At 43.0% G+C, this 25,419-nt stretch overlaps 1 protein-coding gene and 1 pseudogene across 1 annotated transcript; one reads left to right on the top strand and one right to left on the bottom strand.

The window, feature by feature from the left end:
• Positions 1–4,804: 4,804 nt before the first annotated feature.
• On the bottom strand, positions 4,805–4,923 carry LOC130396175 (5S ribosomal RNA; annotated as a pseudogene).
• A 3,874-nt stretch (positions 4,924–8,797) lies between these two features.
• Positions 8,798–25,146, top strand: LOC130393894 (epiplakin-like). The gene is given in 5 exon segments (XM_056604652.1): positions 8,798–8,918; positions 13,021–16,917; positions 16,920–17,807; positions 17,810–21,901; positions 21,904–25,146. Coding segments are annotated over 4 exon segments (11,724 nt in total). The 5' UTR covers positions 8,798–8,918; positions 13,021–13,028; the 3' UTR covers positions 24,759–25,146.
• Positions 25,147–25,419: the final 273 nt, after the last annotated feature.

Here is a 25,419-nt window from a genome sequence, read left to right as displayed (position 1 = left end):
CCCTTATGGTTTTTTTCATGACGACCAATAAAAAACGACAGTGTTACCCCTTATGTTTTTTTCATGACGACCAATAAAAACAACAGTGTTACCCCTTATGTTTTTTTTCAAAACGACCAATAAAAAACAACAGTGTTACCCCTTATGTTTTTTTTCATGACGACCGATAAAAAACGACAGTGATACCCCTTATGTTTTTTTTCATGACGACCAATAAAAAAACAGTGTTACCCCTTGTGTTTTTTTTCATGATGACTGATGAAAAACAACAGTGTTACCCCTTATATTTTATTTGATAAGGACAATTATTTATTTATTTAAAAAGATGTTTTCTTTCATGACGACCAATAAATTACGACAGTGTTACCCCTTATATTTTATTTGACAAAGACAACATTGTGACCCCTTATTTTTTTTTCATGATGACCAATAAAAAACAAAAGTGTTACCCCTTGTGTTTTTTTTCATGACGACCAATAAAAACAACAGTGTTACCCCTCATGGTTTTTTTCATGACGACCAAAGAAAAACGACAGTGTCACCCCTTGTGTTTTTTTTCATGACGACCAATAAAAAACAACAGTGTTACCCCTTATGTTTTTTTTCATGACGACCGATAAAAAACGACAGTGTTACCCCATATGTTTTTTTTCATGACGACCAATAAAAAACAACAGTGTTACCCCTTATGTTTTTTTTCGTGACGACCAAAGAAAAACGACAGGGTTACCCCTTGTGTTTTTTTTCATGATGACCAATAAAAAACAACAGTGTTACCCCTTATGTTTTTTTCATGACGACAGATATAAAACAACAGTGTTACCCCTTGTGTTTTTTTTCATGACGACCATAAAAAACAACAGCGTTACCCCTTATGTTTTTTTTCATGACGACCGATAAAAAACGACAGAGTTACCCCTTATGTTTTTTTTCATGACGACCAAAAAACAAGAACAGTGTTACCCATAATGTTTTTTTTCATGACGACCAAAGAAAAATGACAGGGTTACCCCTTGTGTTTTTTTTCATGACGACCAATAAAAAACAACAGCTTTACCCCTCATGTTTTTTTTCATGACGACCGATAAAAACGACAGTGTTACCCCTTATGGTTTTTTTCATGACGACCGATAAAAAACGACAGTGTTACCCCTTATGTTTTTTTTCATGACGACCAATAAAAACAACAGTTTTACTCCTTATGTTTTTTTTCGTGACGACCAATAAAAAACAACAGTGTTACCCCTTATGTTTTTTTTCGTGACGACCAAAGAAAAACGACAGGGTTACCCCTTGTTTTTTTTCATGACGACCAATAAAAAACAACAGCGTTACCCCTTAGTTTTTTTTCATGACGACCAATAAAAAACAACAGCGTTACCCCTTATGTTTTTTTTCATGACGACCGATAAAAACGACAGTGATACCCCTTATTTTTTTTTCATGACGACCAAAAAAACAAGAACAGTGTTACCCATAATGTTTTTTTCATGACGACCAAAGAAAAACGACAGGGTTACCCCTTGTGTTTTTTTCATGACGACCAATAAAAAACAACAGCTTTACCCCTCATGTTTTTTTCATGACGACCGATAAAAAACGACAGTGTTACCCCTTATGGTTTTTTTCATGACGACCGATAAAAAACGACAGTGTTACCCCTTATGTTTTTTTTCATGACGACCAATAAAAACAACAGTTTTACTCCTTATGTTTTTTTTCGTGACGACCAATAAAAAACAACAGTGTTACCCCTTATGTTTTTTTTCGTGACGACCAAAGAAAAACGACAGGGTTACCCCTTGTGTTTTTTTCATGACGACCTATAAAAAACAACAGCGTTACCCCTTATTTTTTTTTCATGACGACCGATAAAAAACGACAATGTTACCCCTTATGTTTTTTTTCATGACGACCAATAAAAAACAACAGTGTTACCCCTTATGTTTTTTTCATGACGACCAATAAAAAACAACAGTTTTACCCCTTATGTTTTTTTCATGGCGACCAATAAAAAACAACAGTGTTACCCCTTATGTTTTTTTTCGTGACGACCAAAGAAAAACGACAGGGTTACCCCTTATGTTTTTTTTCATGACGACCGATAAAAAACGACAGTGTTACCCCTTATGTTTTTTTTCATGACGACCAATAAAAAACAACAGTTTTACTCCTTATGTTTTTTTTCGTGACGACCAATAAAAAACAACAGTGTTACCCCTTATTTTTTTTCGTGACGACCAAAGAAAAACGACAGGGTTACCCCTTGTGTTTTTTTTCATGACGACCAATAAAAAACAACAGCGTTACCCCTTATGTTTTTTTTCATGACGACCAATAAAAAACAACAGCGTTACCCCTTATGTTTTTTTTCATGACGACCGATAAAAAACGACAGTGTTACCCCTTATGTTTTTTTCATGACGACCAAAAAAATAATAACAGTGTTACCCATAATGTTTTTTTTCATGACGACCAAAGAAAAACGACAGGGTTACCCCTTGTGTTTTTTTCATGACGACCAATAAAAAACAACAGCTTTACCCCTCATTTTTTTTTTCATGACGACCGATAAAAAACGACAGTGTTACCCTTATGGTTTTTTTCATGACGACCGATAAAAAACGACAATGTTACCCCTTATGTTTTTTTTCATGACGACCAATAAAAACAACAGTGTTACCCCTTATGTTTTTTTTCATGACGACCAATAAAAAACAACAGTTTTACCCCTTATGTTTTTTTTCGTGACGACCAATAAAAAACAACAGTGTTACCCCTTATGTTTTTTTTCGTGACGACCAAAGAAAAACGACAGGGTTACCCCTTATGTTTTTTTTCATGACGACCGATAAAAACGACAGTGTTACCCCTTATGTTTTTTTTCATGACGACCAATAAAAAACAACAGTTTTACTCCTTATGTTTTTTTTCGTGACGACCAATAAAAAACAACAGTGTTACCCCTTATGTTTTTTTTCTTGACGACCAAAGAAAAACGACAGGGTTACCCTTGTGTTTTTTTTCATGACGACCAATAAAAAACAACAGCGTTACCCCTTATGTTTTTTTTCATGACGACCGATAAAAACAACAGCGTTACCCCTTATGTTTTTTTTCATGACGACCGATAAAAAACGACAGTGTTACCCCTTATGTTTTTTTTCATGACGACCAAAAAAACAAGGACAGTGTTACCCATAATGTTTTTTTTCATGACGACCAAAGAAAAACGACAGGGTTACCCCTTGTGTTTTTTTTCATGACGACCAATAAAAAACAACAGCTTTACCCCTCATGTTTTTTTTCATGACGACCGATAAAAAACGACAGGTTACCCCTTATGGTTTTTTTCATGACGACCGATAAAAAACGACAGTGTTACCCCTTATGTTTTTTTTCATGACGACCAAAAAAAACAACAGTTTTACTCCTTATGTTTTTTTTCGTGACGACCAATAAAAAACAACAGTGTTACCCCTTATGTTTTTTTTCGTGACGACCAAAGAAAAACGACAGGGTTACCCCTTGTGTTTTTTTTCATGACGACCAATAAAAAACAACAGCGTTACCCCTTATGTTTTTTTTCATGACGACCGATAAAAACGACAATGTTACCCCTTATGTTTTTTTTCATGACGACCAATAAAAAACAACAGTGTTACCCCTTATGTTTTTTTTCATGACGACCAATAAAAAACAACAGTTTTACCCCTTATGTTTTTTTTCGTGACGACCAATAAAAAACGACATATTTTTCATATACGTGAGAACCTTCCAGGTTCTCACGTATAGGCAAAGCAAAGTATGAAAGTAGTCTGAAACTGATGATGACGATGATATGTAAAGACTCCTTGATTGCCATAAACATTAAACACATTTCTGTCATGAGGAGCATGTTGGCTCTTAATGGACATTAAATTAGTGGAAATTTGATGATTTATCACTTGTAAAAAATTCAATTAAAACTAGAAATGTCAGTCTATTAAGTTTTAGGTCGAATCTAGCTTATTTATTTTGTTACCATTGGATTCCTTAGCCCTGCAAATGCTATTTTAGCTGTCAAAATAAAAGCTCTAGGTTATTTAGAAGCTGAGATATTGACGAAAGCCTTTTTCACGACAGCCATTTTGTAGAATCCAAGATGGCGGGCATATAGGAATCAGGGCAAATGGAAATTTTTTTATACAACTTATACAAAGAAGTTTCCAAAAATGTATAGTTTTAGTTTTGATACTCTCCACAGAAATCAGGTGACATTACGTAGTGAACCTGACTAATAACAAAGTATGTCTCATAAATATTTTACTTAATATTTCATTCCTTGGCACAATTCGCCCTCCATCTTTGATAAGGTTGTGTAAATGTCTATAATAATAATGGATTTAATTGATATGGCGCTTTTCTAGACACTCAAAGACACTTTACAGTGAAGGGGGGACCTCACTAACCATTACCAGTTTGTAGCACCCACTTGGGTGATGCACGGCAGCCAATCTGCGCCAGAACGCTTACCACACACCAGCTTGATGTGGAGTGTGAGGGGATTAATGAGTCAGCCAATTATACAGCAGGATGATTAGGGGGCTAGATTGAATGAGCCTGGTTGGGCCAGGACACCCCTATTCTTTGCGATAAGTGTCCTTGGATCTTTTATGACCTCTTTGAGTCAGGACCTCGGTTTTACATCTCCTCCGAAGGACGGCGCCTACCACAGCACAGTGGCCCTGTCCCTGCACTGGGGCATCGGGAGTGATGTTAAGGCCAGAGGGAAGAGGGCCACCGATTGGCCACCACCCGACACCACTTACAGCACCTGGTATTCCCAGGCAGTCTCCCATTCAAGTACTAACCGGGCCTGACCATGCTTATCTTCCGAGATCAGACGAGATCGTGCATGTCCATGGTGGTAAGGCCGTTAAAGTCAATACAATGCAGTCAATATTGAACATCAGTAGGTAAATATTGTGCATGATTACTCAACACAAAAAAAATACCTGACTAAGGAAGAGACAGAATTGTATCTCACATATGCCTCTCAGTATTCTTCCCAGAGAACAGGAAATCCTATTTCTTCAAACCATCTTCTCAGATAATATCAGCACTTACTTATACAACAGATTGGCTGCCATCCAACTGATGCGGCTTAGCAATGTTGTCCTTAAATGATTGTTTAATTGTGGTTGTTTTGAAGGGCTTGGCATTATTGGTCAAATGCATTCCTTTGGGTTGAGATTAAAAAGAAAAAATGACACCCGAGACAAAGCATTATTCCTCGGAACTGGAACAGGGTGATAAACCCTATTCGTGTCACAAACATGCATTAACCCAACTCGACGAGCAGGCTCAGCCGCCGTCAAAGGTATGCCTGTACAAACTATTCTCCGTCGACGGGCGGGAGTGGCCGAGATAACAGGGGCTGATAAAGAGGAACCTGCAGCACAGCGGACACGAACCCGTACGGTGGGAAGAGCGTTAATCGGATTGATGCATGTAGCTACGTAAACGCACAACCCTGATTACGCAACTGACTTCAGTGACGGGTTAACCATGATGAATAAAGGTGTGTGTTCGATATTTTGCTGTGTGTTTAATGACATGTAGATGTGAAACCAGGGAGCTGTGTGTGTGTGTGTGTGTGTGTGTGTGTGTGTGTGTGTGTGTGTGTGTGTGTGTGGTGTTGTGTGGTGTGTGGTGTGTGTGTGTGTCTGTGTTTGTGTGTGCTTGCGCGTGTGTGCGTGTGCATGCGTACGTGCGTGCGTGTGTGTGTGTGCCCATGTTTGAATCACGTTCATATTTAAAAAACATAGTTGGGTAAGGGACTACTAGAATGCATGACGAAAATAGAAAAATGTCAATTCAAACATAATCAATTTACCCTTCTACCCTTCTTTATTTCCACGGAAGTTGCTGCAGCTGCTGTTGTTTTCCTGCAGGTGATGGACACACATCCGTCTTGCTTTAAGCAGAGCTCCAGATGCATGGCTGAGTGAGAGGGCCCTCGCCCTGTCTCGACAGGTCAGAGTGTGGGTGTGGCAGGGTCTGGCCGGACAATAGGAGAACATTCCAGGGTCTAAGAAAACTACCAGAAAGGAGGGAGAGAGAGATTGAGAGAGAGAGAGAGAGAGAGAGAGAGAGAGAGAGAGAGAGAGAGAGAGAGCGAGAGAGAGAGGCAAGGAGGGCAGGCTGGGTGGATGTGGTTGGCAATTATATTTCCACCGGGATTTATTTTTAAAGTGGATAAAGTGAGGCCTTCTCCAGTACCTCTCTATTGGTGTAGTATTTATGCGTCAATGGGTCCTTTGTAATACTTTCTTTAATGCTACATCCTTCTGCTGGAAAACGGTGCAGATTGTTCCATATGTGAGACAGATCTTAAGTTCACAATCCAATAGAATGATATTTAGAGCACTGGTCAGCACTTAAACACACTTCTTAGCCAGGAAGAATGGCTTAAATACAACTTAAGTTCAATGACTTATAATGACTTCAATGCTTTTGGTTCCTGTTTTATACCATATTGCCCATTCCAACGACGATGATTTGGGTTTTGTGGTTTACAGGGAAAAGAGGTCGATGACTACAGCACAGATGATCAAGGCCTGGAGGTAAAATTGTGAAATGCTCAACTATTATTACTTAATAACTAATAATTACTGCTGTGATCTGAAAAGTTGAAATGCCTGTCTCTGAAACTCTGCACTTCCAGAGGCAACCAAGTATGAGAAGAGTCTTGGCAAGCACTGTATTTGCATTCATCGACTCTCTGCACAACATTTGCATTTCACAATCGAAGCATTCAATCTACAATCAACACAAACTTTATTTTATACAGCAGTTTTGTGCAAACCAACTATGTGCGTGCGTGTTAAGTTATAAGCATTACATTATGTGTGCACAATGCTTACCTTTTTCTTTTGCCAATTTTTGGCCTGAAACATGGACATACAAGAAAATTATTTAAAGTAACTGTGGATGATGTCATCTTTCAGTGCGTTCGTTCGTGTATGTGATTGCTCAATCTCCAATTGTGTTCTGTTTCCCGCACCCATCTATCAATCAATCCACACCTGTTTCTTCAATTCATCATGACATTACCTCACGGGTGCCTACTAATGCATTCTGAGAATTTTCCACACGCAACACAGCAATATGTCTCCCAATAGCTGTGCCGGTGGTGTCCAAACTATCTGGGTTTGTGTTGGATTTGGCCCAGGGGTAAACAGCAGATGTATCCAAGCCTTTTATATAACCAGGGAAGAATGGAAGAGGTTAAAGCTGAGGTAACAAAATGTGCCCGTTCTGTTAAGATCAAACAGGAATTGCCCCAAGCTGCAAGATGGACTATTGGACTGAATCTGGTGCTGGCTGATGGATTCTGTAAACTGAATAATTCTGGTAGCTGACTGATTTAGGGGCTGGCTGAATTATTTCGAGTTGACAAGTTCTGGATGACTGATTTCGGAACAGTTTGACTGATTCCTTAAGACTGTTTCTGGTACTGGCAGACTGATTCTGGGGCTTGATTACTGATTCTGTTAGCTGACTGACTCTGGTGCTGTCTCACTGATTCTGGTAGCTGACTGATTCTATAAGCTCACTGATTCGGGAACTTCACAGATTTTGTACTGGCTGACTTACTGGATGGGGCGCAAACTTTAGTTGCCTGATCATAAATGTTTACTTTTTCTATATAAGCCTGTTAGTTGCAATCCAATAAAGCAGTTATTGAATGTTATTCAATGGGATTATCATAGACTAATCAATTAACTGTTTTAATAAGGCTGTCTGTTTTGGTCATCAGTGATAAGGTCTCATGGTGTGAAATACTGCAGAACTCCAGATTTAGCTCCAGGGGTTGGTCACAGAACGGTGTGAGGTGTCATGTCTCTTACTGCACACTGTTGCGTGATCTATCTCTCTGCATCTGTTTATAGTCTACTCCATTGACTGATTCATATCTCGGCATCTGTTTGAGTCTGTGACGACCTTACCGTCGTAACAGACGGGTGTCACAGTTGTGACACACCGATCGTCCCGCATTTATGATGTCAACGGTAATTAAAATAACGACTTTTCCAGAGAATGCTCTGTTGGAGGACGCCCCCCCTCCCCCCCCGCCCTTCTCTCTTGGAATGTCTGACTATCCCCTGAGAACCCACCGGGCGAGGGACACGCTTGGTTAACAGCCTCACCCTTTCTCTCTGACTTTGATGGAGGTATTCCTGTCAGTGCTTGGCTTACTCTGTGAAGAGAGATAAGGGGTCACACCAAGAGCCTCTTAAACAGAGTAAATGACAACTAGGGAGCCGTCCGCATGTGTGACGCTCATACATAAACACACATAGTGTTATTCGCAGGGCTCTTGACTACAGAGGTGTAGAAGAGATTCTGGGATTCCTGTGAGACCTTTAACTTTATTATTTGAATTATACAAAGAATAAAAAACAATGCCTCTATTTATATAACACTTTTCAGTACAAGTGAAAAAGTGTTTCAGCATAACAGGAAAAACACTAAAATGTATAAAACAAGCAAAAAACCCACCACTCAGCATTTAATATGTTAACTCAAAGTAAGGATGTGACTCTGCAGCACAAAATGTTATTCTTGGGCAAAACAATGGCGAGGGGATGTACTGAGATCCAACGGAATTCCTGGCATTCTGCAACCAATCGGCTGACAGGATTTCTCTCCACCTTGTCTTGAGTCTTTACTGTATTTGGAAGGTGGGCGTGGTTTCCGTGGAAAGCAGTTTGACTCGATCCAGCGGTGGACAGCCCCTCTGACACTTTCTATAAGAGCTGTCCGTCAGCCCAGCTCCGAGAGACGCCAGTGCTCCCTGGCATTTAACACCACCACCACCACCACTCAGCCATCTCCTTTACGCACCGGTTTCTGCATCTACCCACCTACACGTAAGTGTGTCATTCAGTGACTGTGGTATCTAACCAACTTTACCAATGTGGTGAAACACATTATTGTGTTATCTCATGAAAGGTCATCATTTAAAATGTATTCGTTCTTCTTTGATTGGTTTTAATGGCAAGATCAGGTTGGATAGAGATCTTGAAATAAACTTCACGAGGGAGAAAAGCCCAGCATGTGTAGTAGGTATTGCGGGTATCCTAGATCAAATCCTAGAGTGCCAACTCCCTTGCCATAAAAAAGGGAAAGTAAACATTCCTGTGCGATTAGGTCGTGGTAGCGCTCAGATCTTGATAGTGTCCTGCGCGAGGGGTTAACGCTTGGGCGGAGAGGACGCAACAAGTCCACCACCAGGTCAGAGACGGTTCTCTGTCACTACTAACAACAGATCTCAAATAACCTGGGGGTTTTGTTGAATTTAGAAACAAGGAACGAATACCGGGACCTGACACTTTATAACGGGAGGTTGCGTATCGCCTCTAACTATTTTTTTTTTGCACTGCTGAGTAACCCTTGAACCTGGGGCTTTACTGGAAGAGCAGGCGTTAAATATGTCACAACCTACGACGTCCTCTTTGAGAGATACACACATGGGTTATGGTCCAACATAAAACGATATGCTTTCCTATTTGCCTGTAAACCGACAATGAGCTCAGCCTTGGTAGGATAACCCTTTATGATGCTTGTGCATTTACAAAATGCATATTCATGACCCAACTGGCATTTTTATGTTTTCATATTGATCACAACCCGGGAACTAAAACATCAATATCACACAAAAAAGGTTTGAAACCGTTCCTGTCGTTTGCTCCTGTTTGTTTGTTGTTCAGTTAACATCAGGGTTGGTTTAAAATAGTGCATTGTGTGCATGCTTATGCAGTTCTTGTGAAACTTCTCCTGCAACTTCTTAATAACTACCATTACCGAATGCACCAGAATGTGAACATGCGAGTGTAAATAGGAGTAAATAACAGGTAACACACTGCACTGTCACACATTCTTTGTCATTACATTCTACATTTTCAGTCGAATGTCATCTGCATTTACAAATGACTAACCCTACTATCAGGCTGGTATTTAATTTGAAACAAAGCAAAGAATGATTGCACAACTTTGACGAAATGACAGTATGTGCTTACACTGCAACCCTGGTTGAAGAGGTGACGAGATTAGATTCGACATGAGGTAATCAGTCAACGAAAGAAAGTCTCTCCAACGCAAACAAACCTCTCTCCCAATGGTATGTTCAGAGAGCTGATCATCGCAATCCTTCTCCTGTCAAGGTGAATAGGTTCGCGCCATCTCCCACGCGATTTTATTTTTTTTTTGGGGGGGGCCTTTTGGGGGCCCTAGTAGTGGCCCGGGGCCCCAAGCAATTGCCTGATATGCCTAATGGGACGCGGCGCCTCTGGGTGGGTGATCTGGTCACGTCGGTGGTATCGGTGGGGAGGGGCCGGGGACGGTGAGGGGAGGAGGGGGAGAGATTACGGCTGGTTGACAAATCACGCTGCCCTGCAACGACGGAAACCCACCTTCCCGGTTGGGCACTCCTCATTACAGTACCCATTCATTTAATTTGCACTCATGCACAACATGTGGTTACAAATACTTATTTCCTGCGGTATATAAATAATGCTGATGTATGCCCGACTGAACTCAATAGAGCCTTTTTTAGAAAACAAGACAGGTCCTGCTGAAGAGGCTACTTGGTGAAATGGACCGACGTTTATCTGCTTCATGTGTGATCAGATAGATAGATAGAGGTTGGATGTTATAACATTGAGATAAACACATTAAGTTTCTTCAGAAGATGCCTTGTCGTGGGAAAGGATATTTGTATTAGTTGCTAGTTTGTTGAAATTTGATTCATTGGAATGATACTACTCAACTGCAGATATGATTACTCTGTTATTTGTTCTGATCGAAAGGGGAATCACGCACATTCAGCAGCAGCCAGTGAACAGCGGCCAAAAACTGAAAACATTTGGCTGAAATGAAGTTTTCGATTAATCCAAAAAAAAAAAAAAAGTTGAAAGTTAAAAACCTGGCAGATATTGTATGTCAGGGTTTCTGCATGTTTAACCTTCAAACTCGACAGTGCCGGATCCTGTGTACTCTGCTCATCTCAGAGCAGAAGCAATTTTGTCATGATTAATTCACACAATCCCTGTTATGTTATGCTAGCACAAGTATCCGGTTTCGGAGTATCTCCGTAAAGACGGAGTCAAGCGAAACCGGGTAGATCTGTAGAAACGCTGTAGTACACATTCCAGGCCCATAAGGGGCGCTGCTCCTGCTACAGAAATGTAGAAAGAAAAATAAATAATAAGAAGAGGCAATCATGCGCATAAAGGGTGAGACTCCGCGGGCTTAACAGTCATTGGCTAGAGGGTCGAGGGGTGGGGCGATGACTTCATGGTTTACGGTTTCAGTCGGTTTCAGGCGTCCACACAAATCCAAAACGAAACCGGGTAGATTTGAAACCACTTCCGAGGGTGGTTTCAGAAGTTTACGGTTTCGGTCAGCAGATTCGCCGGCTTCGTGTGGACGGAAGACCGAACCGTACAAGACCTTTGCGGTTTCGCCATAAAATCGGCTTTGTGTGGACGAGATCTTAGTCTTTAGACGAAAATGCTTATTAGATTTAGTCACATTTTAGTCATTGTTTTCCTTTGTAGTTTTAGTCAACGAAAAGTCCTTACATTTTAGTCAAAATGTTTTCTCTTTTTAAACTAGTTCAATTAGGCTAACCCCATATATATGGACAGCTGCTAAACTGTTCCACTCAAATAGAGTACTAAAGTGAATACGTCACGTTGTCCTGGCAACCAGATTTTCAGTTCTAAACAACCGAACGAGAGATGGCGTTCTCCATTGCTTCCATGTGTTGTTTTTTTTCAAAATGAAAATAAATCAATTTCAAGAGGTGAAAATCACTACCAATCGAAACATGTCGAGGCGTTCATGTATTCCCCTGGGGTATTAAAAGGAAAAGTTCGTAAACGTTAGTTTAGTTTAGTTTATTTTTATATGAAGACAATCTATTCTAGATATTACGCGGTGATTCTCTTCAAAACGAGAGTCGGTAAATTCTGAAAAATGTAATCATACAACGCGGTTATATGCTATAGACCCTAGAGTATCTGTGGTATAAAGGCTGGGACGAATTTCGAATTATATATACAATGCATAACGTTAGCTCATAGCTGAGTGGACTATACCTCCCGTGGCCAAATCGTAGCTAAGGTCCGTCCTATTTACTGGAGGAGTGATCAGTTGCATAAGAACCTTACGGGAGGGTATTGATTGGAAAATATTGTGCATTTTGAATGTCCAAATAGCACACCACTAACATTTTAGTCCTGTCTCGTCTCATCAACGAAAATAAAACGTACATTTCGTCAGGCTCGAACAGAGTGACACACAAACACACACAAACTTTTAAGGAGTTTTTCACCCGCTCCGTATATCCGTATATCCTTGCTTGCCCCAACAAGTTTGTGCAGCGTGCTTGTTGTTTTGTTTCCGGTGTAGCTAGATCCGGTATGGTGTTGTAGTTTTCCTAACGTGACTAATTGTTGCTAGACAGCAGGTGAAAAAACTACAATGTTTGCCAAACCAAAAGAGCGTTAATCACGCGACAAAAAAATTAACGCCGTTAAAATTGGTTTGCATTAACGCAGTTAATAACGCCTTAAACTGACATCACTAGTTTGAATCTTTAACCTATGTTTGTATTAACATTTATAAACAATTTGAATGCTCATTGCGAGTACCTTATATCATGAATTTAGTTCATTACTAGATAGGTCATTTAGATTACTGCATGCATCCCCTAATTTATTTTCAACTGACTATTTTTTTAATTCCTCCCATATCCTTTTGCGCTACATTGTTGAGGATATGCAAAGTAAAATGTGTTAGGTTGGTTTAAACGTATTTATATGTATAGAGATATTACAAATAAATTATTTTGTAGTTGTATTCGTAGTAGAATTAGCTGATCATTTAGGGTAAGGTACATGTAAATGTGTGTTGTTTTGGCCACTCTTCTCTAACTTCTTTCTTTCTCTTTTTATTTTATTGTCTCAGGTGTCAAAATGGCGCCCATAAGTGAAGCTACTAATGGGAAGCAAAATGGTTTTGGAGAACACAAACACCGCCCTGTGGCGGGAATATTCCTGGAGAAGACAAAGGAGAAGAAGACTATCTATGAGGCCATGAAGAAGCGTCTTCTCAAGCCTGGAACTGCACTAGCCCTGCTCGAGGCTCAAGCGGCTACTGGCGGGATTCTTGACCCAGTAAACAATCGCACACTTACTGTGGAGGAGGCCATCAAAGCTCAAATAGTTGGACCTGAGATGAGAGAGAAACTGCTGGCAGCAGGGAGAGCCGTTGATGGTTATGTTGACTCTTCCACCAATGAAACAATCTCTGTATACCAAGCCATACAAAAGGATTTACTACCAAAGGAGTATGGATTGAGGCTACTCGAAGCACAGATGTCTACACATGGTCTCTTCGACCCGATTGAGAAGAAATGCATTGCGGTGGAATCTGCCATTGAAAAGGGCTACTATGAGAAAGGTCTGCTCAATAACAAGATGGAAGAACTCAAAGTTTTCTACAATCCAAATACACAAGAAAACCTCAACTACAGCCATCTCCTCGAGAAATGCACTGTCGAGCCTGAGACCGACATGGTGCTTCTGCCGATCTTCATCACCTTCAAAGGCCTGCGTCGGGGTGTGTCCTCCTCTGAGCTGCTGGCATCCAACATCATCAACAAAGAAACCTATGATGACCTGCAGATGGGCAGGACCACAACTCAGGACGTCATGCTCATGGAGACAGTGAAGGAATTCCTGCAGGGGAAAGGGAGCATCTCTGGAGTAGCAGTGTTCTCCACCAATGAGCGGATGAGCATCTATAAAGCCATGAAGCAAGGCATCTTGATGCCTGGAACCGCGCTGGTCCTCTTGGAAGCCCAAGCCGCCACTGGATTCATGTTTGACCCTGTGAAGAACAGAAAATACAGCGTGGATGAGGCGGTCAAAAACAAAGTTGTTGGCCCCGAATTCCATGCCAAGCTTCTCTCTGCCGAGCGGGCAGTAACGGGTTACAAAGACCCTTACACTGGTGAGACAATATCTCTGTTCGAAGCGCTATCAAAGGATCTCATGGTGAAGGAGCACGGGATACGCTTACTTGAGGCTCAGATTGCCACCGGTGGTATAATAGACCCGATAAACAGCCACAGACTTCCAGTAGAAGTGGCCTACAAGAGGGGCTTTTTAACGGAAGACATGAATGCCATCCTGGAAGACTCCGGCGACGACACCAAAGGCTTCTTTGACCCAAACACCAAAGACAATCTCACCTATCTTGAGCTGATGGAGAGATGCGTCATTGACCCAGCCACGGGGCTCTGCCTGCTTCCTCTTATTGGGAAATCAGACAAGTTGAATATCAGCTTCATCGACTATGACACTAAAATGGAACTGAAGCAAACAATGGTGAAAGTGACGTGTGGAAAATACATGGGAATGACGGTGTCACTGTGGGAATTGCTGATGTCAGAATACTTTGATGAAAACCAGAGGCAGGAAATCATCAACAAGTACAAACAGGGAAAACTCACGATCAAGACGGTCACTACGACAGTCCTGGAAATCATAGAGAAATCTGTGAAAACAACTACCGTCGTCTTTGAGGGAATCCGAGAAACTGTCACCGGAAAGCAGTTACTCGAGGCAGATATCATCACTGATAAGGACCTGGAGGAGCTGGAAATGGGAAAGATCTCAGTGAACAAGCTTAAAGAAGATGAGACCGTCCGCATGTATTTGCAAGGGAAAAGTAGCATCGCCGGTGTCCTTCTTCCAAATTCTCAGATCATGACCATCTACCAAGCCCGACAGAAGGCATTGCTCAGGCCGGGTACAGCTCTGATTCTGCTTGAGGCCCAGGCAGCAACCGGGTTTGTCATCGACCCCATTGCTAACAGGAAGTTCTCAGTGGAGGAGTCTGTGAAGGCCGGAATTATCGGGGCAGACGTTTACCAAAAGTTATGCTCAGCGGAGAGGGCGGTCACAGGGTACAAAGATCCCTCAGACGGCAAAACAATCTCCTTGTTTCAAGCAATGCAGAGGGACCTCATCATCCGCGAGCACGGAATTCGTCTGCTCGAGGCACAGATTGCAACGGGTGGAATTATTGACCCGATAAACAGTCATCGCATTCCTGTCCAGGTGGCCTATAAGAGAGGTCTGTTCGACGAGGTGATGAACCAGGTCCTAGACGACCCCAGTGATGACACCAAAGGATTCTTTGACCCAAACACCCACGAAAATCTGACTTACCTTCAGCTCATGGACAGATGTGTGACCGATCCAAGCACAGGATTGTGCCTTCTGCCCCTCAAAGGTAAAGTGCATAAGATCAAGATTGATGATACCCTTCGGGAGGTCTTCAGAAGCACGATGGTCACTGTAAAGTATGGCAGATTCCGTGGCAAGCAAACAACACTGTGGGATCTGATCAATTCAGAATATCTCTCAGAGGAAAAAAGACAGGAACTTTTCAAGCTCTACAAGTCACGAAAGATGACTTTGGAACAGATCACTGTCACCATTTTAGAGATTGTCGAGATAAGGGAATTGAAACATCAAGCAGATCTGAATTTTGACTGTCTCAGGGGAAAGGTCTCTGTTTTGGATCTCTTGGGATTAGATATTGTGGATAATTCAATTTACAATGGTTTGCTAGAAGGGACACTATCAGGAAGTGAGGTAAGGAAGATGGAAAGTGTCAGAACTTACCTTCAAGGAAAAAGCTGTGTAGCTGGCATGATACTACAGCCATCTAACCAGAAGCTAAGCATCTATGAAGCTCAGAAGAAGGGCTTCATAACACCCAGTACTGCCCTGTGTCTTCTCGAGGCCCAAGCTGCCACAGGATTCATAGTAGATCCCACAAATAACCAGAAATGTACAGTGGCACAGGCTTTACAAGACAAGCTCATAAGTCCACACATGTATGAAAAGCTCCTATCTGCTGAAAGAGCTGTGACAGGGTACAAAGATCCATACACGGACAAAAAAATCTCCCTTTTCCAGGCATTGAAAAAGGATCTGATTGTGAAGGAACATGGCATCCGTTTGCTTGAGGCCCAGATAGCTACAGGCGGCATCATTGACCCCATAAGGTGCCTTCACTTACCCCTCAACATTGCCTACAGGGAGGGATACTTCGATGCAGAACTTAACCAGATCCTGACAGACCCTACTGATGACACTAAAGGCTTTTTTGACCCGAACACCAAAGCAAATCTGACATACATGGAGATGTTAGGCAAATGTGTCAAAGATACAGAAACAGGCCTGTTTCTACTGCCATTAAATGAAAAAGGCACTTCTACAGGAACAAAGGTGGAAACATATACTGACGAAGAAATCAGGCAAGTGTTTGAAAAAACCCTTGTAACCATATCAGTGGGCCTTTACTCAGGAAGAAACATTTCGCTTTGGGAGTTGATCCATTCTGGATATTTCACAGAGGATCAGCGGCGGGAATTAATAGCAGAATATAGGACAAAGAAAACAACCACACAGAGCATAACCACCACAGTGATTACCACCATTACAAAACTGGAACAGGCCGAAACTCACAAGACCGTAATGGGCCTCAGAAAACCGGTATTTGCCAAACAGCTCCTGGAATGTGACATCATTGATGTAAAGACATTTAGTTGTTTGGAGGAAGGCACACTTACTTTCGAAGAGGTCTCTAAACGTGACTTGGTGCAGAAATACCTGAAAGGAACTGGAAACATTGCTGGGATTGTGAGTCACCCATCCAAGAAGACCTTGAGCATCTATGAAGCAAGAGAACAAGGGCTGTTGACAGCAGCTTCTGCACTTATTTTGCTGGAAGCCCAGGCTGCAACAGGGTTCATCGTTGACCCGGTCAAAGCTAAATGCTATACTGTTAAGCAGCAAGGGACAAATGTGTTGGTGCAGATCTACATGAGCAATTGCTTTCAGCCGAGCAGGCTGTGACAGGCTATGCGGACCCTTTCACAGGTGCTAAAATCTCTCTCTTTGAAGCAATGGGCAAAGACTTGGTCACGAAAAGCCAGGGCATTCGACTTCTGGACGCGCAAATGGGAACCGGCGGGATTATCGACCCGATTCAAAGTCACCGGATACCTCTTCATGTTGCAATGAAAAAGGGATACTTTAGTGAGGAAATGAATCAAATGATGTCTGCCCTCAATGATAACACAAAGGCCTTCTTTGACCCAAACACCAAGACAGCGGTCACTTATCTCGAATTGAAAGAGCGCTGTGAGAAAGACCATGAGACTGGGCTCCTTCTTCTACCCATCCATGAAGAAGGGTCCCGTGATTTTCATACAGACAACCAGACCGAGCTGGCATTCCAGAACTGTACAATGACCGTAGATGCAGGAAAGTTTCAAGGCAAGAGTACTACTTTGTGGGAGGTGTTGAACTCGGCATACATTTCTAAACAAAAAAGGGAGCAGTTACTTCAGCAATACAGGTCAGGAGCCATGAAGATGGACCAGATCATTGAAATTGTCACCACAATCATAATTGAGGTGACGTCCAAGGAGAAGAAGTTCAAAGGTCTAAGGAAGAGGGTCTCCGCCAGTGAACTTTATGAATCAAAAATTATCTCAAAAGACCTCTTCACACAAATTGTACAAGGAGAACTCACTGAAGATACTATCAATAAAATGGAATCCATTCAGAAGTACCTTGGGGCCACCAACTGTATAGCTGGTGTCAGGGTCGAATCAACCAAAAAGGTAATGAGCATATATGAGGCCAAGTCTAAAGGACTGCTGGCTCCTGGAAATCTCTTATACTCCTTGAAGCGCAAGCAGCCACTGGCTTCGTCATCGACCCATTAAACAACAAGAAAATGTCAGTAGATGAAGCTGTAGCTCAAGGTGTGGTTGGCTCTGAATGGAAAAGGAAACTGCTTTCAGCTGAAAGGGCAGTGACTGGATACAAGGACCCCTACACTGGAAACATAATTTCTTTGTTCCAGGCATTGCAGAAGGACCTCATTGTAAAGGACCATGGAATTCGTCTCCTTGAAGCACAAATCGCTACAGGGGGCATCATAGACCCAGTGTACAGCCACAGAGTGCCAGTAGAGGTTGCCTACCAAAGAGGGTACTTTGATGAGAAAATGAATCAGATCCTATCAGATTCTGATGATGACACCAAAGGCTTCTTTGACCCAAACACACATGAGAACCTCACCTATCTCCAGCTGCTCGAGAGATGCTTCAAAGACCCCACCACAGATTTGAGTCTGCTGGTCATTACAAAGAAGGGACAGTTTTACTTTTTTGTTGATGAGGCAACAAAACTCATTCTGAAATCAACCACAACAACCCGGGCTGGAGGAAAATACCAAGGAAAGACTGTTGCTCTGTGGGAGCTTCTGTATTCCAAGTACATCACTGAAGAGGAAAGGAGGGAGCTGGTCCAGCAGTACAAGTCTGGAGCCATTCATATTGAACGCTTCATGGAGATCATTCTCACCACCATTCAGCAGCAGAACGACACAACCACAACAACATCAATGGTATCGTGCAAACCTCCAGAAATTGACTCAAATGCCAGCATCACCAAAACCACCATCACCACAACCACATCTACCAATTCCACTCAAAGTAACGCCTTCCATGGAATCAGAAAGGACGTCAGTGCCACTGAGCTCCTGGAATCTAAAATCATTGACAAGAAGCTCTTTGAAGATCTCAACACTGGAAAGGTCACTGTGACAGAGGTCAGCGAGATGGACTCTGTGCGCCAGTATTTGGTGGGAACCAACAGTATTGCAGGAGTGTACCTTCAGTCCAACCAGGAAACCATGAGCATCCACCAGGCCAAGTCCAAGGGTCTGCTCACCCCTGGAACCTCCCTGGTCCTGCTTGAGGCGCAAGCAGCCACTGGCTTCATCATAGACCCAGTGAATAACAAGAAACTCTCAGTAGAAGAAGCGGCAGCTCAAGGTGTGATTGGCCATGACTGGAAAAAGAAACTGCTTTCAGCTGAAAGAGCGGTGACTGGATACATAGATCCTCACACTGATAAGACCATTTCTTTGTTCCAGGCCTTGCAGAAGGACCTCATTGTAAAGGATCATGGAATTCGTCTCCTTGAAGCACAAATAGCTACAGGGGGCATCATAGACCCAGTGTACAGCCACAGAGTGCCAGTAGAGGTTGCCTACCAAAGAGGGTACTTTGATGTGGAAATGAACCAGATCCTGTCTGATCCTGATGATGACACCAAGGGCTTTTTCGACCCAAACACACATGAGAACCTCACCTATCTCCAGCTGGTGGAAAGATGCATCAGAGATCCAAAAACAGGGTTGAGTCTGCTGGTCATTGCAAAGAAGGGAGAGTTTTACTTTTTTGTTGATGAGGCAACAAAACTCATTCTGAAATCAACAACAACGACCCGAGCTGGAGGAAAATACCAAGGAAAGACTGTTTCCCTGTGGGACCTTCTGTACTCCAAATACATCACTGAAGAGAAAAGGAGGGAGCTGGTCCAGCAGTACAAGTCTGGAGCCATTAACATTGAACGCTTCATGGAGATCATTCTCACCACCATTCAGCAGCAGACCACAACAACCACAACATCCTCAATGGTGCATTCCATACCCCCAGAAATTGACTCAAATGCCAGCATCACCAAAACAACCATCACCACAACCACAGCTACCAAGTCCACTCACAGTAACGCCTTCCATGGAATCAGAAAGGACGTCACTGCCACTGAGCTCCTGGAATCTAAAATCATTGACAAGAAGCTCTTTGAAGATCTCAACACTGGAAAGGTCACTGTGACAGAGGTCAGCGAGATGGACTCTGTGCGCCAGTATTTGGTGGGAACCAACAGTATTGCAGGAGTGTACCTTCAGTCCAACCAGGAAACCATGAGCATCCACCAGGCCAAGTCCAAGGGTCTGCTCACCCCTGGAACCTCCCTGGTCCTGCTTGAGGCGCAAGCAGCCACTGGCTTCATCATAGACCCAGTGAATAACAAGAAACTCTCAGTAGAAGAAGCGGCAGCTCAAGGTGTGATTGGCCATGACTGGAAAAAGAAACTGCTTTCAGCTGAAAGAGCGGTGACTGGATACATAGATCCTCACACTGATAAGACCATTTCTTTGTTCCAGGCCTTGCAGAAGGACCTCATTGTAAAGGATCATGGAATTCGTCTCCTTGAAGCACAAATAGCTACAGGGGGCATAATAGACCCAGTGTACAGCCACAGAGTGCCAGTAGAGGTTGCCTACCAAAGAGGGTACTTTGATGTGGAAATGAACCAGATCCTGTCTGATCCTGATGATGACACCAAGGGCTTTTTCGACCCAAACACACATGAGAACCTCACCTATCTCCAGCTGGTGGAAAGATGCATCAGAGATCCAAAAACAGGGTTGAGTCTGCTGGTCATTGCAAAGAAGGGAGAGTTTTACTTTTTTGTTGATGAGGCAACAAAACTCATTCTGAAATCAACAACAACGACCCGAGCTGGAGGAAAATACCAAGGAAAGACTGTTTCCCTGTGGGACCTTCTGTACTCCAAATACATCACTGAAGAGAAAAGGAGGGAGCTGGTCCAGCAGTACAAGTCTGGAGCCATTAACATTGAACGCTTCATGGAGATCATTCTCACCACCATTCAGCAGCAGACCACAACAACCACAACATCCTCAATGGTGCATTCCATACCCCCAGAAATTGACTCAAATGCCAGCATCACCAAAACCACCATCACCACAACCACAGCTACCAAGTCCACTCACAGTAACGCCTTCCATGGAATCAGAAAGGACGTCACTGCCACTGAGCTCCTGGAATCTAAAATCATTGACAAGAAGCTCTTTGAAGATCTCAACACTGGAAAGGTCACTGTGACAGAGGTCAGCGAGATGGACTCTGTGCGCCAGTATTTGGTGGGAACCAACAGTATTGCAGGAGTGTACCTTCAGTCCAACCAGGAAACCATGAGCATCCACCAGGCCAAGTCCAAGGGTCTGCTCACCCCTGGAACCTCCCTGGTCCTGCTTGAGGCGCAAGCAGCCACTGGCTTCATCATAGACCCAGTGAATAACAAGAAACTCTCAGTAGAAGAAGCGGCAGCTCAAGGTGTGATTGGCCATGACTGGAAAAAGAAACTGCTTTCAGCTGAAAGAGCGGTGACTGGATACATAGATCCTCACACTGATAAGACCATTTCTTTGTTCCAGGCCTTGCAGAAGGACCTCATTGTAAAGGATCATGGAATTCGTCTCCTTGAAGCACAAATCGCTACAGGGGGCATCATAGACCCAGTGTACAGCCACAGAGTGCCAGTAGAGGTTGCCTACCAAAGAGGGTACTTTGATGTGGAAATGAACCAGATCCTGTCTGATCCTGATGATGACACCAAGGGCTTTTTCGACCCAAACACACATGAGAACCTCACCTATCTCCAGCTGGTGGAAAGATGCATCAGAGATCCAAAAACAGGGTTGAGTCTGCTGGTCATTGCAAAGAAGGGAGAGTTTTACTTTTTTGTTGATGAGGCAACAAAACTCATTCTGAAATCAACAACAACGACCCGAGCTGGAGGAAAATACCAAGGAAAGACTGTTTCCCTGTGGGACCTTCTGTACTCCAAATACATCACTGAAGAGGAAAGGAGGGAGCTGGTCCAGCAGTACAAGTCTGGAGCCATTAACATTGAACGCTTCATGGAGATCATTCTCACCACCATTCAGCAGCAGACCACAACAACCACAACATCCTCAATGGTGCATTCCACACCCCCAGAAATTGACTCAAATGCCAGCATCACCAAAACCACCATCACCACAACCACAGCTACCAAGTCCACTCACAGTAACGCCTTCCATGGAATCAGAAAGGACGTCACGCCACTGAGCTCCTGGAATCTAAAATCATTGACAAGAAGCTCTTTGAAGATCTCAACACTGGAAAGGTCACTGTGACAGAGGTCAGCGAGATGGACTCTGTGCGCCAGTATTTGGTGGGAACCAACAGTATTGCAGGAGTGTACCTTCAGTCCAACCAGGAAACCATGAGCATCCACCAGGCCAAGTCCAAGGGTCTGCTCACCCCTGGAACCTCCCTGGTCCTGCTTGAGGCGCAAGCAGCCACTGGCTTCATCATAGACCCAGTGAATAACAAGAAACTCTCAGTAGAAGAAGCGGCAGCTCAAGGTGTGATTGGCCATGACTGGAAAAAGAAACTGCTTTCAGCTGAAAGAGCGGTGACTGGATACATAGATCCTCACACTGATAAGACCATTTCTTTGTTCCAGGCCTTGCAGAAGGACCTCATTGTAAAGGATCATGGAATTCGTCTCCTTGAAGCACAAATCGCTACAGGGGGCATCATAGACCCAGTGTACAGCCACAGAGTGCCAGTAGAGGTTGCCTACCAAAGAGGGTACTTTGATGTGGAAATGAACCAGATCCTGTCTGATCCTGATGATGACACCAAGGGCTTTTTCGACCCAAACACACATGAGAACCTCACCTATCTCCAGCTGGTGGAAAGATGCATCAGAGATCCAAAAACAGGGTTGAGTCTGCTGGTCATTGCAAAGAAGGGAGAGTTTTACTTTTTTGTTGATGAGGCAACAAAACTCATTCTGAAATCAACAACAACGACCCGAGCTGGAGGAAAATACCAAGGAAAGACTGTTTCCCTGTGGGACCTTCTGTACTCCAAATACATCACTGAAGAGGAAAGGAGGGAGCTGGTCCAGCAGTACAAGTCTGGAGCCATTAACATTGAACGCTTCATGGAGATCATTCTCACCACCATTCAGCAGCAGACCACAACAACCACAACATCCTCAATGGTGTATTTCACACCTCCAGAAATTGACTCAAATGCCAGCATCACCAAAACCACCATCACCACAATCACATCTACCAATTCCACTCACAGTAACGCCTTCCATGGAATCAGAAAGGACGTCACTGCCACTGAGCTCCTGGAATCTAAAATCATTGACAAGAAGCTCTTTGAAGATCTCAACACTGGAAAGGTCACTGTGACAGAGGTCAGCGAGATGGACTCTGTGCGCCAGTATTTGGTGGGAACCAACAGTATTGCAGGAGTGTACCTTCAGTCCAACCAGGAAACCATGAGCATCCACCAGGCCAAGTCCAAGGGTCTGCTCACCCCTGGAACCTCCCTGGTCCTGCTTGAGGCGCAAGCAGCCACTGGCTTCATCATAGACCCAGTGAATAACAAGAAACTCTCAGTAGAAGAAGCGGCAGCTCAAGGTGTAATTGGCCATGACTGGAAAAAGAAACTGCTTTCAGCTGAAAGAGCGGTGACTGGATACATAGATCCTCACACTGATAAGACCATTTCTTTGTTCCAGGCCTTGCAGAAGGACCTCATTGTAAAGGATCATGGAATTCGTCTCCTTGAAGCACAAATTGCTACAGGGGGCATCATAGACCCAGTGTACAGCCACAGAGTGCCAGTAGAGGTTGCCTACCAAAGAGGGTACTTTGATGTGGAAATGAACCAGATCCTGTCTGATCCTGATGATGACACCAAGGGCTTTTTCGACCCAAACACACATGAGAACCTCACCTATCTCCAGCTGGTGGAAAGATGCATCAGAGATCCAAAAACAGGGTTGAGTCTGCTGGTCATTGCAAAGAAGGGAGAGTTTTACTTTTTTGTTGATGAGGCAACAAAACTCATTCTGAAATCAACAACAACGACCCGAGCTGGAGGAAAATACCAAGGAAAGAGTGTTTCCCTGTGGGACCTTCTGTACTCCAAGTACATCACTGAAGAGGAAAGGAGGGAGCTGGTCCAGCAGTACAAGTCTGGAGCCATTAACATTGAACGCTTCATGGAGATCATTCTCACCACCATTCAGCAGCAGACCACAACAACCACAACATCCTCAATGGTGTATTCCACACCCCCAGAAATTGACTCAAATGCCAGCATCACCAAAACCACCATCACCACAACCACAGCTACCAAGTCCACTCACAGTAACACCTTCCATGGAATCAGAAAGGACGTCACTGCCACTGAGCTCCTGGAATCTAAAATCATTGACAAGAAGCTCTTTGAAGATCTCAACACTGGAAAGGTCACTGTGACAGAGGTCAGCGAGATGGACTCTGTGCGCCAGTATTTGGTGGGAACCAACAGTATTGCAGGAGTGTACCTTCAGTCCAACCAGGAAACCATGAGCATCCACCAGGCCAAGTCCAAGGGTCTGCTCACCCCTGGAACCTCCCTGGTCCTGCTTGAGGCGCAAGCAGCCACTGGCTTCATCATAGACCCAGTGAATAACAAGAAACTCTCAGTAGAAGAAGCGGCAGCTCAAGGTGTGATTGGACATGACTGGAAAAAGAAACTGCTTTCAGCTGAAAGAGCGGTGACTGGATACACAGATCCTCACACTGATAAGACAATTTCTTTGTTCCAGGCCTTGCAGAAGGACCTTATTGTAAAGGACCATGGAATTCGTCTCCTTGAAGCACAAATTGCTACAGGGGGCATCATAGACCCAGTGTACAGCCACAGAGTGCCAGTAGAAGTTGCCTACCAAAGAGGGTACTTTGATGAGAAAATGAATCAGATCCTGTCGGATTCTGACGATGACACCAAAGGCTTCTTCGACCCAAACACACATGAGAACCTCACCTATCTCAAGCTGTTGGAGCGATGCATCAGAGATCCACGAACAGGGTTGAGTCTGCTGCCCTTGAACAAGTAATCTCTAACACCTAATCATCCCCTTTGACCTTTTTTTCTATCTTGCTTTTGATGATTAATATTAATTAGATATGCAAATGATTTCCGGCAAACCTATATATATATTTATCTTACATTTATAATGCTTGGTGTATTTTATGAAATGCATTCCGGGAAATAAATGTAAACCTTTATAAACACAATTATGTTGAAAATAAAATGTAAGACCCTTTTTGTTTGTCTATTCATGTGGTATGGTATGTTGCCTAGATGCAACACTTTAAGAAACCTTAAATGTCATGTCAGATCTAATGGGTTTTATTAACTAAATCCCAGAACTTAGTGTTTTAGTCATGTTAAGTTTGCACACATTTTTAAGTCCAATACTTTCAAGATATTTCAATGGCAGATCGTTGTTAGGGGTTCAAAATTAGCCATAAAATAAAAATATAATTCAAATTTAAATAGTGGCTAATTAAACAACTTTTAGATTCTCACTTGTGTGTCTTACCATTTCTTTTAAAATACTCGCAATAAGCAACCAGAACTTATCCTTTCTTTGTAGATGTCTAAGACAAACACCTAAGAGCCTAGACAAGCTCTAATATACACTGATTTTAATTTTAATTATAATCTTGTGCTTACACATGCATGCACGAAAGATATTATAAAATAATGGATAC

This window comes from Gadus chalcogrammus, chromosome 12, assembly GCF_026213295.1.
Source record: "Gadus chalcogrammus isolate NIFS_2021 chromosome 12, NIFS_Gcha_1.0, whole genome shotgun sequence".
Taxonomy (NCBI): domain Eukaryota; kingdom Metazoa; phylum Chordata; class Actinopteri; order Gadiformes; family Gadidae; genus Gadus; species Gadus chalcogrammus.
This window is presented reverse-complemented; position numbering and strand designations above follow the sequence as displayed.